We start from the raw sequence: 17,544 nt of genomic DNA, 5'->3' as shown, positions 1-17,544 counted from the left end.
GCACAGCTGAGGTGTCTAAAGCAAACAACCGCCCGCGACTGATCCTATGGCTGGCATTTGCATTAAGTACTCCAAAGATGCTATTTTATTCTTTAGGAGCACCGAGGTATGCTAAAATATTCTAAAATGCGGTTTCGTGTTATATGTCGCTTAAACTGGCAGAAAATGCACATCGGCGATTGTCAATGACCTTGACGTTTCACTCACTTAAACAAAATGCTGCGTACCACTTGTCACGGGAAGGTGCAAATTGTTTAAACCAACTCCCCATTAAAAAAGCAACTGGAAAGGCCTATAGTTTCGGCGCACCCAATTTCGGTGTGCCATAGACTGCGGCGTAAGGAAGATAGACGTTTTTTTTTCAAATTTACAACCACTGCCATTCACAAATGATAGATCTCAAAGGGTGCATTTATTAGGGTGGATAGCTACACTGAACTTAGAAAATTGCATTAGTAAAGACGGCAGACGCATATCAGGAATAGTTTTATCAACAGCGTGCACTGTGGCGCCATCTTGGTACGTCTCATCACCCTCCAAATTTTCCGTAGTGGTGTTCAAAGCTTGTTCAAATAGAGCTGGTGAAACATCGGGACCAAACAGAAGGGTATTTTATTGAGGTAACCTTTGCCGGAGCCTTTTGACGATGGGGATGTGCGGAATTTTCTTTGATTTGATGTTGAATTCGTTGCAGTGGCGGCTGGACTAGAGAGTGACTGGAGCAATTTAGCGGCGCTGAAGATACTCCTTAGAATCAGGGTGAAGGCGTCCCTGGATGCATTCGGAATGGGCCTTCGGAAGGATGGACTGGTTGCCGCAAAGTAAGTTCTTGCAGCGGAGCTTGACAAACATGCTGACCACCAAGAGGCCGTGAGATGGTTTAGGACATTCAGTATGGTACCTGGGTGTGACCCGACTGTATTCTTCGCCAGCCTGCAGTAGTCGCTGAATCGGGCCTTGCCATGACTGCGCGGAACCTTGCAACAGCTGTTGTTGCCTGAACATTTCATTCAAGGATCGCAGTCGGCGCCATACCTGCTTGAACAAAATCTCATGAAGAAACCGGTCACAAGCCCTTCGGGTGAACCAGAATCATGAAAATTCATTGCGGAAAGCTCGCGCACTAGGCAGCTCGGTATCAAGATTATGACTTTACGATCCGACACGTGCCAGGTAAAGAGAGCCACCCGGCTGATTGGCTGTCAATACCATAGTCTGAAGATGTGACCCCAAGTATAAAGATTGGCGCCATTAACCTCAACGTTGAACTGGATCCCAGAAAGTTAGTGCAACTCCAGCGGCAGAGTCCTGTGTATGGGAAGGTTGCTCGTTAAGTGGAAGGAGTATAAAGTAGTGAGAGGGAAGAATTAATTGGAATCTTTCCAGAGCCTCTCACATTGGTTTGGTCTGAGCGAATCTGGCATAATTTCCTGATAAACCATGAAGCTGATGTTGTGCTGCCCGTACGCGTCTCGGACGGAAGCTAACAGTCAAGTGCCACGAGATGGCACACACAGGATGCACCACGAAATATGACTTAATTCGGCATATGGCCCAGTGGCGCCCGCAGATAAAATTGAGTATGGAGACAGTCAAGTTCGTCTGCAATGAACTTTTCAGACAGCATGACATATGACCCCTAAATAAATTGTCGTACAATTTACATGCCCGCAAACATCAAGGATCTACCAGTGGCACCCGAGGCAAATCATGAAGCGAAGCACACTGGAGTGCAAGATTAGGGAACGCAAAGCGATCGGAACACAGTTGAAACAACACTAGCAGACAAGAGCTGTTAATTGACACTCAACACTGATCCAGTGTGAAGAGGACTTATTGATTCGTTCCCTATCTGTCTTATAACCTAGACAATTTGGTAATCTGTTCACTTGGACTGATGAACCTTTTGTGTCAGAAGCAAAACTTTGCCCACATAGAAACTACGGAATTTTAGCCAAGCTCTTTTGAAACAATGATAATAGTTTATTTTGAAACAAGGTCCATGAAAGAGTACTGATTTCCAGTTCCATAATCCGAAAAGGTGCAGTTTGTGTTTTTTGATAAACGCCTTCGTGGCGAAAGGCTTCCCTGCATCCACTGGTACATAAATTACAAACTGGCTATTGCAGAGACTCCGTATACATGTCGCTAAATACTAATGAGTAGACTGTAGGGTCACTCCGAAATCAATGAGCCAGATGAAATCTTCATTGATGTATCAGCGGTGAATAGCTAGGCTCTGGGGGCGTGCGTGTTCACTGTGTTCATTCTGTAAGTCACACTACTGAAAATGCTTCGACAGCTCACTACCGGTATCGTCATTCTTTGTTATCCGTCCCCGAGTTTCCGTTTACCTCATTCTAAGTGAACCGAACTTGGACAGATTTTGAGAACTACGCTCATTTGCACATGACTTCGGTTTTGCCAGGAGCCTCAGATGACTCCAGTTGAACAGCTTATTTGTAAGGTGGTGCACAATTCTGCTTAAGTATTTCAGTGGGGCGATATTCGAGGTACCCAATACGCTATTGTTTAGCTGCCATACATTAGTGGTAAAAATGCTGATACCTCTTGAATAACCTACGACAGGTTTCGCCCCTCTTGGGGGCTTCGAAATATTCTTGCTCTATCTAATGAGTTTACTATAGAATATGCCCAAGAAAATTGCACATGTAATAGAAGTTTTTGGAATACGGTCCCTTTGTCGTAAGTTAGGTCGACAAATCGAAATGGTCTGGTAAAGTTTATATGTGGGTCTTCTAACGCCTCCCGTAGCAGTCGGAAATTTATTCCAAATTTTGTTAGGCGCAGATTGTTGATGGCTCCCAAATATGATGAAACTGTTGTACGGTGATTCCCTGATTTCCAGTTTAGATTAGTTGCATTAACAGGTCGGAGGAAGGATAATTTCTTTGAATTGTGAAACTTCATCCTTAGAGTTGGTCATTCGAGGAGCCGGTCAACACGTGAAGATACTATGTGTTTATTGAAGGTTGCGCGGCAATTTGTCCAATCTTGATGTGAACTGGTCCCACTACCGATGCGCCGCTTGGAACCAACTTCACAGTTGCTGGACGCAGCAGTTCGACCGTCAAGAGTGCGCTTCGAAACTACCTGGATGTTCGCGAGATGCGCATCGCTGATGAATCCCAGTAAGGATGAAAAGGCTGCCTGCGGCTTCTCGGCCCTTTAGCATAGATTGGCCTCACTTACAGGACGAAATCACCACAAAATATGGCATTCATCTTCCATCTACGGAAGATACACGGCTCCACATGGTGCGGGAACGGGAATTAATGGCTGGGTGTCACGAATGCGCATCTGCATCCGTACATGTTAACNATATATGTAGCCGTTAAATAATCCATCGACGGCAATTACTCGCGCACGCCAAATCGTACCGAATTCTTACTTGCGATCGCAACTTCGGTTTTACACGTGTGATTAATGTTTGAATAGCTGCCTAAAATCCCTGCATATGTTGGAGAGAATGCCTGTGAACCGGTACGACAAAACTGCCATTTAACCTCCGCTGCACTAACCATTTGAATCGTAATGCGTTGCGTTTGGAACTGACTAGAAAGCACTCCGTACCGAGTGACTTTCTCCGACTTTGGCAATCCGTGAGTTCTTGCTAGATGATGGGTTGATGCATGCAGGATGAAAATGTCGAAATTTACCACCAATTTACTCATCTATCATCGATGCTTCCTCTAATGAGTGACTGCAGCGGTGGAGCTCCATTCCACTTTATGGCCTTCCTAAAATCCATAAACCAGATATTCCGATGAGGCAGATACTGGACGGAATAAGTTGCACACCGCATGAACAAGCAAGAATCTTTGCCGGTGTTTAAAGCCGCTCACCGGGAAATCTAGTGCTTACATTAATAATTCACGTGCCTTCACCAACAAAGAAACGGGTGCCACTGTTTAACCAGATGGCATCCTTGCAACTTTCGATTTGAATTCGTTATGTTTACATGTGCCGAAAAGGGATTCTTTAGGAATAGCCAATTGACCGTTATAGGCGAAAGCCACCTTTTCAGAACGAACATAGATTACGTAGATTAAATATTGGAAGGTATGAAAGCATGTCTGAATCTCGCTTACTTCGCTTTTTGACTCATTGGTTCGTACTCAAGAACACGGATTTTAACAACGATATCTCCAATGCTGCCGGTTTTGTCAAATATATTTACGGTATAATTTAAACAGAGAGCTTTAGCCGGATTTCTATACCCGCCAAAGTTATCCTGGTTCGTATGTAGATGGCACATTTGTCATAAACAAACGGAAAAAGGCTGGAGAGTTTTTAATTATCTGAATGAACTGCCACCACCGATCAAATTTAGTATGGAGACAGTCAATTTCAAGTCCACAGACCTTTACAGACTACATGGCACATAAGGTTAGGGTCAACTAAAGACCACAATGTTCGAGAAACCAACCGGCCCTAAGGCAGTCTTGAACTGCTCGTCTGCCCATCCAACATCGGTATTCCCTAGCATAGCCTCACCGATGTTTAAGCGTGTAAGGGCCGTGTGCTCAGAAGCAGCTAATCGGACAGCGGCCAAAATTGAAGCAACAACAAATTTCGGGCACGTGTAAACCTAGCTAGCTAGCCTGAATTTCGAAAGGTGATGCTACCGGTATAGAAACCCAACAAGGAAAGAATCGGGACCGTTGTTATTCCATATAAACCAGGGACATCCGGGGTCATTCAAAGAATTCTGAAGACGAGTTATATAAGAATAGCTTTCGAAAGAGAGAATGCTTCGTGCTGTGCACTGGCGCGAGTAAACGTTTCAATCTCGGCAAACTGAACCGGAGTATGCGTATTCAACACTAGGCGTAATGACTGCATCAATATCTATGTAGGACAGACAACCAGGGAACTACACACCAGAATCGGAAAGCATGATAGAAATATGAACAGGCCTCCAGAAAACTTAGATAAATATCAACCGTTACTGAAAGATTCGGCAGTTGCCGTATTCGCACTAGATATTGTTACTTGAAAAGATTAAGCAAAGTTTGAGGTTTTGAGGCGAGGACACTGTCCACGTGGCTGATATCCTTGACAAAAGACCTTGCCAAGCATCCCAGTGTTAACATCATAGAAGGTGTTGATTTGACAGGCGTGCAAAGAAATGGTTTTGGATCAGTCGAGATGACACGTGTTGGTTCGCATTCATCAGAGGGAAGAGTACCCATCCTTTGAATTCCACATGACTTCCGCCCAGCCGCATAAACCAAATTGGCGGAGCACTCACAACCTTACAAATAACAAGGACATTCTGCCAGTGCACCCTGAAATGGAACACGAATGAACCAAACCGGGTCAGATGTTATTAGAAACTCCTCCAATCCACCAAAGTAAGATTCTGACAACCACAGTAACCGACACTAGCCTTAATCCTCACTCAACACTGATCCAGTTTGATCATCAGAAGTAGGGTCACTGAATGGTTCCCCGCTCTGATAATATGACCGATTTGGTGACCTGCTCAGTTGGCCTGATGAAGCTTTTGTGTCAAAATCGAAGCACTGCTTAAATGAAAACTACCGATTGTTTACCAAGCACTTCTGAAACTCATAAGATCTCGCTTATCCTGGAATATGTTACCGTTCATGCTGTTTCATTCCATCTCAGCATAGAAGGCAGTGTTTCCTGAGAAGTAAGCAAATGATTAAATTGCCAACTGAATGGCTGAATTTTTGAATGATAATCACTTCAAACTTGAATATCCTACACATGTGACGGAATGAGGTAAAAATGACTTTTACGCAATTGTTTTTCAGATAGCATAATGTGGAATGTGGTTGGAACAAGTCCGGTCACCAAACGAAAACTTATCCATATTCACAAACTTTCTTAACACACCTCATCACCGATGTTCATCAAGTCAGTGGATTTTGTTCCGCCGCCGAACACCTGTATAATGTAATGGGCAAGAGAGAGAGGGTGACTTCAAATGGTGCAAAGCTCACGTCAAATTAACGGGAGTCTAATGTACGAGTAAACAGTATGATTTCACTAGCAAGCTTGTTTGTATTGCGTTGTTACGTTTAAACATGAGCAATAGCAGGGAGCATATCTTCAGCGTTGCGGTACTTGACCAATGCCATATGAAACAATTTAGCACATAAAAGACAATTTGATAACCTATCTCGCCGCAGTCACCGATGTACTTACGGAAATTTTCGAAAGCTAGATGACATGCGAAGCTGAATACCCAAACTGATCCACTTATTCAGCTATTCAAGCATTCTAAGTAGTTCATGGTGATTCAGTTGGTTTGCATGCCCGGCCAACAAACGCGGGCTCTTATAAAATTCACAGAAACATAAATTCATGTACGGAATCACGGCTGTCTTCCAAAAAGGTGGCAAAAATTAGACGAATTATTACTGACAAAACCCGACATTTGGTTGAGCAGTAGCCAGAGCCTACCAGTGAAAGGAAGAAGGCCCTTGCTGTGGAGTTATTTATTCGGAAATGCCAACTGACCGGTTACAGACCATTGAACAGGGAAGCAAAACACTAATCTGCATCTTAGATCCAAAAACTGGACGCAGATCTTCTCCCGAACGCGTCATCCTAGAGGTTCGATGTCTCCACCCATTCGTTGGTCAAATCCAAGCGAATGTTCCACAGTGGTCCCACGAATTCCGCAACAGAGCTCCATTATTCAATCGACCCAAAGTGAAATTCTACGGACAACACATACTACTCGCGTGCCTCCCGATCAGTAGTATCACCGTTACACCAGTGGTGACACATCTAAAATTTCATGAGACGCTGGTTTGAACATGAAAAAGCGTTTGCGTGACTTGATTAAAATCGACTATTTTTTCGCAGCCCAAAAACCTCCCGCAACATTCACAGCTTGCTGCAGGTCTTCTTTGAAACTAACGCACAATGTAAACGCTGGAAGCTATGGTAGGTAACCGATGTCAATCTCAAGGGAAAGGTTAAACTTCATTGCCGCCGTGAAGGTTGCTTCCGGAATTTCAATTTGTTCGGGAGCTTATGATAATTCAGTTCTTATGTCCGGAAATTCCAGTCGAGCCTCGGCATCTCGATGAGTCCTGTCCAGGCTTGGGCTAACCGTCGATTGCTCAGGCCTTGTGCTTCCCTCGAGCAACATGGCCCCTGTATACCAAAGCTGTGCTGCAGCTAAAGTATCACTATTATTATTATGTTCCCACCATTAATACTGCTACTTTGTCACTTTGAATATCAGCTGATTGTGTTCAACTGTAGTGCTGTGAGCATCAGACAGGTTAACTGCTGCGCAAACTGAAGCTTTTAAAAGCAATGGGACAGAACACATAAGTCGGTACGAGCAATTTTAGAATGCATTTTGTTTGACCGGTACAAGCACTGAAAATATGTCGAGACAGTTCCACCTCGGTTGAATTTACAGGTACTTCGGTATCTGGTTGCTAAAATGCCAGCCAATCCAAAAGTTGAATTGCAAGGGTTTCAGCAGCTATTGGTCTTCCGCGGTGATGACGCTTCCTATGCCGATGACAGTGAAACACCTGTAAACGTACCGTCATTCTTCGTTTTTTTTGGGTCATTGATTAGATGTATCCAAATTGAACGACGCAAAAGCTATGAGTTTTGGCAGAAAGTAGCTCATATTGAGTACGGTTCCTCCAAAGAGGTCATGATCATTTGGTGACCAGTCAATATGTAACTTGGAGTCTCAAATATTCACTCGTAATTTTATCCACTTTTCTGTGATATTGTCCGCCGCTTTTGACACAATATCCGGTCAACGATTCACTGGTTGCGCGGGTTTTTTTCGTAAAGAATGCAGTTACATAGTCGTTGCTGGCGCATGTGGAAGACTCAGCCTTAAGTCCTACGACTGTTGAGTATCGCGTTCACTGGCCCACCTTCGACGTCTGGTACGAACTGAAGTGATCTACCCAACAGAAAATTAGACATGTAAACATTCAAGCAGCTCAGACAACACAATTGAGATCGTATTGTGCTGATGGACTTTTTTTACTAACATTAACCATTGTATGCTTTTACATGTCAAAAAATGCTCGAGGTCAATTGGCTGTTGGAATCCAAGAGATGGTAACCCTGAGACCAGCTCATACTTGACGGTATGGTATATCGAATCAGAGGATGTTATGCATGCCGAGCCTTCTGATGTGCTGAAGCTTTCAAAATAACCTTTTTATGCTCACGTTCTTAGTACGAATGCGAACAATTTCAAACCTGTGCTTAAAATTATTTGTTTCATTTTGTGAGAATAAACTCTCCACTAGATCAGTCTGGTTGTCGTTCCTTAATTCGCCTACGGAACAACCAGGTAAATGTTGGGCCAAGAACTGCCCATCAGTAAAGCTATTAGCTCTCATTCACATCACATAGTCACATATTGTTGACAGGCTCCTTGATTGACGAGTTATCGGATATTTTCAGGCAACTAATATAATCATTCTTCATCTGATATACTCATGGATCGCTAACGTAACCGTGATAATACCATTGGGGCAGACATGAGATTACTATGTTATCTTCCTGTAAACTCGCTTAGACTCGAGTTGTATCATTTGCTTGGACTCGAGAAACACTCAAAGGATAACCAGGAACGTTCAGCAAGACGCGTTTAATTGAAGATGGCTGTTTACTTTTTCTAATTATGATGCATATGAGAGGTTTGCTTTACTGTCCCATAGACTGTGACTTGTCATTTGACATTTCGTAATAAAATACTCCGCAGCGAAGGCCCTCATCCTCCTAGTTAGTGCTGTGACCAGAATAAGGATCAAGGTTCCGTGGTCACAACCCTTTGAGGATGGGGATGTTCGAACCAACCTGGAGTACTTTGATTTGGCCGTGAATGCCGCCGGACTGAAGACAGACCGGATTCAGTTCGCGACGCTGAAGATCCTCCCCATGGGCTGGGCGAAGGCGGCCCTGGATGCGGCCAGACGAGGTTCTTGAAGATGGACTAAGCCACCGCAAACGGGGTCCTTCCAGTGGAGTTCGACACGCGAGCCGACCGTCTGGAAGCTACGAGGCGGTTCAATACAACCAGGATGGTATCTGGATCTGGCCCGTTTGTGTTGTTTGCCGACATAGAGCAGTCGTTGGATCGCGCCTTCCCGTGACTGGACGGAGCGTCGCGCCACTAGTTGCTTTCCGACCAGTTCGTCGAAGATGTGCAGCCGGCGCTTAGCGCCCAATTTGGGTTACCACCAAAACTGCCCGAGGCACCAGTGGCCGCATTGCAGTCGCACGAGATGAGGGATGGTTCACTAGTGGAGAAACTGCAGCCCAGAGTAAATTACCTCTCGGAACAGCTTGGAGCCGCGAAGACGGTATCAGGGGGCACGCTCAAAGCAGCCGGTGCTTACATGTGTGGCGCGTCTGGCCACTGGAAGAATAAGTGTCCCCGTACTCAATCACCTGTAACTGACAAACGTTTTAGCATTCCTGTTTTCCTGGGTGGGCCGCGATTAGTGCAATGACCCAGTCCACCATACACACTGAAACAAGACTGAAACAACAGAATAGGTGAAAAAGAGAACAGTGTTAGGTCACGTGATTAAATACGGCAAAATTTTGAGTAAAAGTCCCCACAGAGAGATTCAGTCGGGTCACTTTTGAAAAAACATGTTGTTATAAAATTCGGTGTATTTATCGAGATGACAGATGCATTTCGTCATCTGTGAAATGCAACGAAGTTCGGCAAGCTAGCTGGCATTTCGCGGGACAAGCTATATGTGAACTGCCATTTGTTTCCATAGCCTGTAGGTTATCTAACCTAAATGACGGACTAAGCAGTTCAGTGGTTAGGGCGCAAACTTGCTGATTGGAGGGGCTATGGTTCGGGTCAAATCCTTGCATTCCGACCGCTCTTGTCTATAATTGAGCGTTAACCCACACGTCGTGTTTCTTCTGAGTAGCACGGTACTACACCCGAATGATTACTCTTCATTTATTATTTTCGTTACACATGAACGTCCTCACTTTTGTCGTACAAAATTTGTTAACTGGCTAGAATTATTTACAACTGTCGTACTGTATGTTTGCCAACGCTAATAAAGGTAAACTCGTCATCAGTGACTCGAAATTGTGTATGGCTGTGGATGGAAGTCGGACAAAAAGATTTTTCTGCGGATGATTAGGCATTACTCTTCTTATTTTCGTTACACATGAACGTCCTCACTTTTGTCGTACAAAATTTGTTAACTGGCTAGAATTATTTACAACTGTCGTACTGTATGTTTGCCAACGCTAATAAAGGTAAACTCGTCATCAGTGACTCGAAATTGTGTATGGCTGTGGATGGAAGTCGGACAAAAAGATTTTTCTGCGGATGATTAGGCATCTTCAGTACATTATATGTTAGAATTAGGTTTCCCCTGATGCACCGATAGTAGAAGTCAAATGGGTTGATACTGGCAATCCTGCCTTCGTATGGTTTCTTATGAAATCCAGTTACCAGCTTCGTGGCTCGATGATATATTCGCTGTAGAAGAATTATATCTTTTTGAAGCCATGGTGACCAAGGTGGTATAGCGTACTCCATGGTTGGTCGGATGAGGTTATTGATTACGCGGGGCAGTGCCAGTCGAGCGAAAAGACCAAAAATCCGTTTTACGGGCGACAGGACTTGTGAGGTCCGCTTGTAGACGGCTGTGCATTGCAAGGAGTTATTTAAACAGCTGCTAACCCACACGTCCAGATCTTTTTCTTCCAAGAAAATGGTTGTGGACCCATCGTACAGTTATATGCAAAGGGCTTCCGTACACGGAGCATTCTACATTTTTGTAGATTAAACGGTAGTCTGTTTTTCAGTGACCAATCATAAAGTGTATCGAGATCGTTTTGCACTCGGTGACTGTGTTCAATCGTGCGTCTGCTTGACCATATCTTGATATCGTCCGCGAATAAAGTGATTTTATTGCCCACGAGCTCGTGTATACCGTTTACGCATAATAAAAATAAAGTAGGCCCAAGAGCGGAGCCAATTGCGGAGAGCAAGCGATCAAGCAATCAAGCAGATCAACGGTGTAAGATAGAATAGATCCATGAAAACTCTTTCAAAGGCGGAGCACCAGAAAATGCAGCCGCACGGTTGTGTAGTCCACAGTTTACCAGTTGATGAGAGTATTTTTCGTGTAGCACGTCGTAAACCATTACATCCGAAAAAAATGTAATTGCAGTCGTTTTCGAACAGTCAAGACTTGTACTAAAAGAGCCAGATTTGAATGAAAGCGCGGGACTCTCCCCATTAACGGAATGAATGTTATTCCGGTGTTGCATTTGAAAATTATTAATCCCGTGATCCAAGTCCACAAAACAAGCAGGCGAGAATGGAGTGATGGCGGACTTCAATGTTCGGATAAAAGTTCTCAGCAAGCCCATTTGATTGGGGAAGTCGCGGACCAGTAACTCAATGTCGACATCCAACGCCCCTTACCCATTACTCGAGGGATTCTGCAATGGAGTATGTGTCATTGTCAGTTACTTAAAATCGATTGGGCACATCCATGGCTGAATACTTTGTTCAATGTTTGCTGCATGAGTTTGGCACTTAGAGACTTAGTTTGGAAACATTTCAGGCCATCGTGTATACGCGCCCGTAACAAGTAAATTAGAGTATTTACCGAAAACAGGATCGCAGTATTCGCCATTAACTCGATCAAGTCTTTTCACAAATAACTGGTTACCGTGCCACTGTAAAGACTCGTTATGCATTATTGGTGCACATTTAACACAATTGTTAGCAGTGTATATGATGGCAGAATCCAGTTCCGACCATCAACATGACAAGCATGCCAGGGATATCATTTTGTCAACACTCAGATGACCAGAGCGTCATCTATTAGAACAGCCCGTCGCTGAGTCAATGGAATGATAACGCTACGCTCAAAGCACAAAACATTCTGGACAATGGACAAGGCTTGGCGGCGACAGTAAATACAGGAAATTTTGGTCACTACTGTTGCTCCCAGCCAAGTTTCAACGCAAAACAAATGGGAGAGGAATATATCTTAGTATCAGTAACAAGGCCATCCCGCTTGACTAGTAATGGTTGAAACAATAAACAATCTCACTTGTTTGTATCCGAATCTCATGATGGATTTCTAGAGGAGAAATTCACGTTAAAAACATTTTTGCACTGCGATGAACAATCGTGCAGGTGTACGAATTCAGTGGCAGGGAGCTGCGCTAATGATTTTTTAGGAATATACAAGAAATCTAAGGCATCATGATCAATAGCAAGAGTGAAGTCTGATCCGAAAAGATACTCATTGAGCCGCTAGACAACACAATATAACAAGTGCTTCACGTCGTGCCTGAGGATAGTCACATTCGGCTTTTGAGAGTAATCGGGTAATGCAGATCACTGGCCTACCACACTGCTCAAGGATTGCTTCCATTCTAGCGGGAGAGGCATGATAGCCGAATGGTGTTTCGTGTAAAATAGTTTCAAAACAGCTACATTTTGACGCTCATGGAGCGTGGTACGCAACGTCTTATACTGGTTGAAATGTACGACATCAAACAGGCAACTTGTATCTCTGGCGAAATTAGTAATAAAACGTGAGTATTACGGAAGTGCTCCTAGAGCTGAAAGCAGCTCTTGTAAACTGGTTGATGAAGGCTCATTTAACAAAGGTGATAGATTGTTTTATCGGTTTTTTTATAGCGGCCACATGCAGTGCATCCAAGGCACGAAAATGATAGAAAACCATAGTGTATTTATCAGGGTGAATAGCTACACTGAACCCAGAAAATCGCTTCATTAATGCCGACAGCCTCATAGAATGAGTAGCTTCATCAGGAGCGTGTTCCATGTCATCATCTCGGCACTAACCAACTCCCTCCAAATCCTTTGTAATGGCATCCATAACTTATTGAAATAGACCTAATGAAATATTCGCCCCAAAGTGAGGAAAATTGTTTCGGGATAAACCATTACGTGTGTTAAACACGGTAGGATTACTAGAGGCTTCACCCAGTGGTGTTTGATGATAGACATCGTCTGGATCGTTTTCCAGAATATAACTGAACCTGATAAAGGATACACTTCATCGTTGGGATCCTCTGTATTTCATTTAAGTTGTAGTAACCACGTATCTAGCTTTAGCTGGTAGTCTCCACAAATGCTCGGACTAACGCCATCAGCCTATAGTGGTGTAACCATCGAAGTTGTCCAATTGGATGACTTGGCATGAGTCAGTATGTCTTTCCCACGCACTGAAGTTAATGCTTGACGAACAGCTTCCCGCAATCCAAATGGAATAATTCGTCTCTTATGGAAAATAGGATCCCCAATGTCGAGTCACACCTTGGATAATTGCAGGACACGTCTAACCTTGGAACATTGAAAAATCATTTGCTTAGTTTCATCCGCATTCACAGAAGTCAGTGAGGTGATATTAGTCCGCAGTGAGCGCAGAATTTTGAGCCCGAAGTACGAAAGCTCCGAGTGAGTTACTAAAATATTAGAACTGATAGGGATACCTTGAAACAATTTCACAGGAATTGTGAAACTAACAATTAGAGGTACAGAATATCCCTTGACACCACCAATGTTGATATCTTTGGGCACTATTGCGATACGGGTAGAATTCAGTTACAACTATGTGTGGAATAATGGACTCAACACTGCCAGTGTCGGACTACTGACACGTATTTCAAACTTACTTTTCATCAGCGAAGATATACCACAATTGCTGCAATTGGATCTCTTAAGATAGGCTGCTTGTACCAGAGTTCTATGGCGTATACAGGAAATTCTGAGGTAAAATCTTGGGTGGCGCACAAAATCCAATAATTTTCTGCAAACCAACTTCAACCGTGAATTGCACCCGTGAGAAATACGGCTCCGGAAAGAGATGTGTTAAAGGGAAACAACGAAACGCGTTTCCTAGAGACAAGTTGCCATCAGTTAGCAAAAGTATGCGCGATATTTATTTGGGATTGTTTGCAAGATTGTCGTAGGCGAAGGTCATTGTATTCTCCGCTGGAACTTTGCTTTCACACGCAACTCGGTGCGCGTGGTAAACGTATGCTTGAATGGGAACACAAATGACACTTGAATTAAGGTCAACAGGCAGAGTGAGGCATGGAGCCTAAACAAGGCAAGCAGAGTTTGGAAGATAATCCATATTCGATGGAGTGTCAGTTATCACAACAGCATTTGGATGCTTTTTTCCATGGACAGGAAGCTTGATTCTAATCGGGATTGACTTGTGTGGGCCACAGTTCTGAATTCAGACAAGTGTCCGGACAGCGATCTGCTCACCAGGTCTGTACAGTCTTGACCTCCGTCGACTTCGAAAACACGTGCGAGACTGTCGTTTGCTTGTATACTAGATAAATAGTCACATTGCGGCAAAACTCAGTGCTAATAAAATTCCACTCATTGAATTGTAAGAATGGATACAGGCACATCCATTACGTGTAACTTTTCAATGCGATTCTCATATAACCCCACGCGACCTCATAGAATGAGTAGCTTCATCAGGAGCGTGTTCCATGTCATCATCTCGGCACTAACCAACTCCCTCCAAATCCTTTGTAATGGCATCCATAACTTATTGAAATAGACCTAATGAAATATTCGCCCCAAAGTGAGGAAAATTGTTTCGGGATAAACCATTACGTGTGTTAAACACGGTAGGATTACTAGAGGCTTCACCCAGTGGTGTTTGATGATAGACATCGTCTGGATCGTTTTCCAGAATATAACTGAACCTGATAAAGGATACACTTCATCGTTGGGATCCTCTGTATTTCATTTAAGTTGTAGTAACCACGTATCTAGCTTTAGCTGGTAGTCTCCACAAATGCTCGGACTAACGCCATCAGCCTATAGTGGTGTAACCATCGAAGTTGTCCAATTGGATGACTTGGCATGAGTCAGTATGTCTTTCCCACGCACTGAAGTTAATGCTTGACGAACAGCTTCCCGCAATCCAAATGGAATAATTCGTCTCTTATGGAAAATAGGATCCCCAATGTCGAGTCACACCTTGGATAATTGCAGGACACGTCTAACCTTGGAACATTGAAAAATCATTTGCTTAGTTTCATCCGCATTCACAGAAGTCAGTGAGGTGATATTAGTCCGCAGTGAGCGCAGAATTTTGAGCCCGAAGTACGAAAGCTCCGAGTTTAAAACTAAAATATTAGAACTGATAGGGATACCTTGAAACAATTTCACAGGAATTGTGAAACTAACAATTAGAGGTACAGAATATCCCTTGACACCACCAATGTTGATATCTTTGGGCACTATTGCGATACGGGTAGAATTCAGTTACAACTATGTGTGGAATAATGGACTCAACACTGCCAGTGTCGGACTACTGACACGTATTTCAAACTTACTTTTCATCAGCGAAGATATACCACAATTGCTGCAATTGGATCTCTTAAGATAGGCTGCTTGTACCAGAGTTCTATGGCGTATACAGGAAATTCTGAGGTAAAATCTTGGGTGGCGCACGAAATCCAATAATTTTCTGCAAACCAACTTCAACCGTGAATTGCACCCGTGAGAAATACGGCTCCGGAAAGAGATGTGTTAAAGGGAAACAACGAAACGCGTTTCCTAGAGACAAGTTGCCATCAGTTAGCAAAAGTATGCGCGATATTTATTTGGGATTGTTTGCAAGATTGTCGTAGGCGAAGGTCATTGTATTCTCCGCTGGAACTTTGCTTTCACACGCAACTCGGTGCGCGTGGTAAACGTATGCTTGAATGGGAACACAAATGACACTTGAATTAAGGTCAACAGGCAGAGTGAGGCATGGAGCCTAAACAAGGCAAGCAGAGTTTGGAAGATAATCCATATTCGATGGAGTGTCAGTTATCACAACAGCATTTGGATGCTTTTTTCCATGGACAGGAAGCTTGATTCTAATCGGGATTGACTTGTGTGGGCCACAGTTCTGAATTCAGACAAGTGTCCGGACAGCGATCTGCTCACCAGGTCTGTACAGTCTTGACCTCCGTCGACTTCGAAAACACGTGCGAGACTGTCGTTTGCTTGTATACTAGATAAATAGTTCACATTGCGCAAAACTCAGTGCTAATAAAATTCCACTCATTGAATTGTAAGAATGGATACAGGCACATCCATTACGTGTAACTTTTCAATGCGATTCTCATATAACCCCACGCGAGTGTAAGACAAGCGGACGAACGAATTTGACCAAGATGGATTTCTATATGTTTATTCCAATTACACACTACTTTATCTCACCAAGTAGTGCAGATTTATCTGCTCACATTGCCTAGCAAATCCGGGGCTTTCACCGTAACAACCAATGTCATTGCTTATTCAGAGACCTCGTTTATTCACTGGGTGATCCGCGTACCAAGAGTTCCTTTTATCCTGTTTTGATCAGGAAGCGATGGTAAACCCTTACAAGCCATACAAGCTGAAAGTATTATCAGTGTTCCAATAGTATTCCTCGTTTTGATGAAAATAGTCTTAAAAATAAGGAAGGCTCGCGCGAACAATATAGCCTGTTTGTTTTATTTGGGCGTCTGGAAGTGAATTGAGTTAATGTGTTTTCAACAGCAATTTTGTTTTCACGCATCCTTGTAAAACGTGAACTCGGGATCAACCAGGACGAATCCAGTGACTCCTTCGCTGCACCGTTTGCCGTTGCTGGCTGCCCAAAAACTTACAGCGGAATGGCGATTCTAGGACGACGAGTGCGATAATATTCTGCGTGCATGCTTAGGAGGTCTTGAAAATACAACCTCTCTATTTACGATAAGCCAAACGCCCTTCACTTACATTCAGAGAGAATAAACAATCGAGAAAGGAAGACCAGATTCGTGAAAATTGTTCGTACAAAACAGGGATACCTGACATCATTAGATGGCTACTGGATACGGCTATCACTAGAGTAGCATTCCAGAAGAGAAAGACTTTATGCTCGGTGTTGGTGCGTATGAATATTCGCTTTTTGGTTGATGGGACAAAAAAACCCTGTATACAAAATTAAATGTAACGACTACACGAAGGTTTATATAGGTTTTTAGACAGCCATGGAACGGCACATCAGAATCCGTGAAAATACGGATTGCACTAATGTTGCACCGAAAAAGTAGGTGAACATCAAACAGTACTTCGAGATACGCTACTGGCAGCGCGTGCACTAGACACGGGCAAGGAAAGATTCAGAAAATATGGACATCCTGAAACGAGATCTAAAATTCACATCACAGAGACTGGTGATCGGTGCGGTGGAAATCGCCAAGGATCCAAGCGTAAATATACGCTACTGCGCGTGCACTAGACACGGGCAAGGAAAGATTCAGAAAATATGGACATCCTGAAACGAGATCTAAAATTCACATCACAGACAGAGACGACCACTAGCCACAAACAGCAACAACAGACTGAACACTCAGCCAATCATAAAACATTTCAGGAATTCTTTCCCTGACTGCCTTAAAACCCAACCAAACTACTTACTCACATGGCTTAACAAATTTTTTGTGGATTTGCCTGATCGGCCCGACTGTTTAAAT

The 17,544-nt window shown here is 43.5% G+C and overlaps 1 protein-coding gene across 1 annotated transcript in view; it reads right to left on the bottom strand.

Annotated features, from left to right (window-relative positions):
- T265_11189 (hypothetical protein) overlaps nt 1-17,544 on the bottom strand; it is a gene marked incomplete at both ends in the record, with an annotated part of 86,444 nt that overhangs the window by 7,449 nt on the left and 61,451 nt on the right. The window contains one exon of the mRNA XM_009177784.1: nt 8,848-9,038. Coding sequence (XP_009176048.1) covers nt 8,848-9,038 — 191 coding nt within the window. The remainder of the gene's footprint in view (nt 1-8,847; nt 9,039-17,544) is intronic.

Source organism: Opisthorchis viverrini (genome assembly GCF_000715545.1).
Source record: "Opisthorchis viverrini unplaced genomic scaffold opera_v5_463, whole genome shotgun sequence".
Classification (NCBI taxonomy): Eukaryota; Metazoa; Platyhelminthes; class Trematoda; order Opisthorchiida; family Opisthorchiidae; genus Opisthorchis; species Opisthorchis viverrini.
This window is presented reverse-complemented; position numbering and strand designations above follow the sequence as displayed.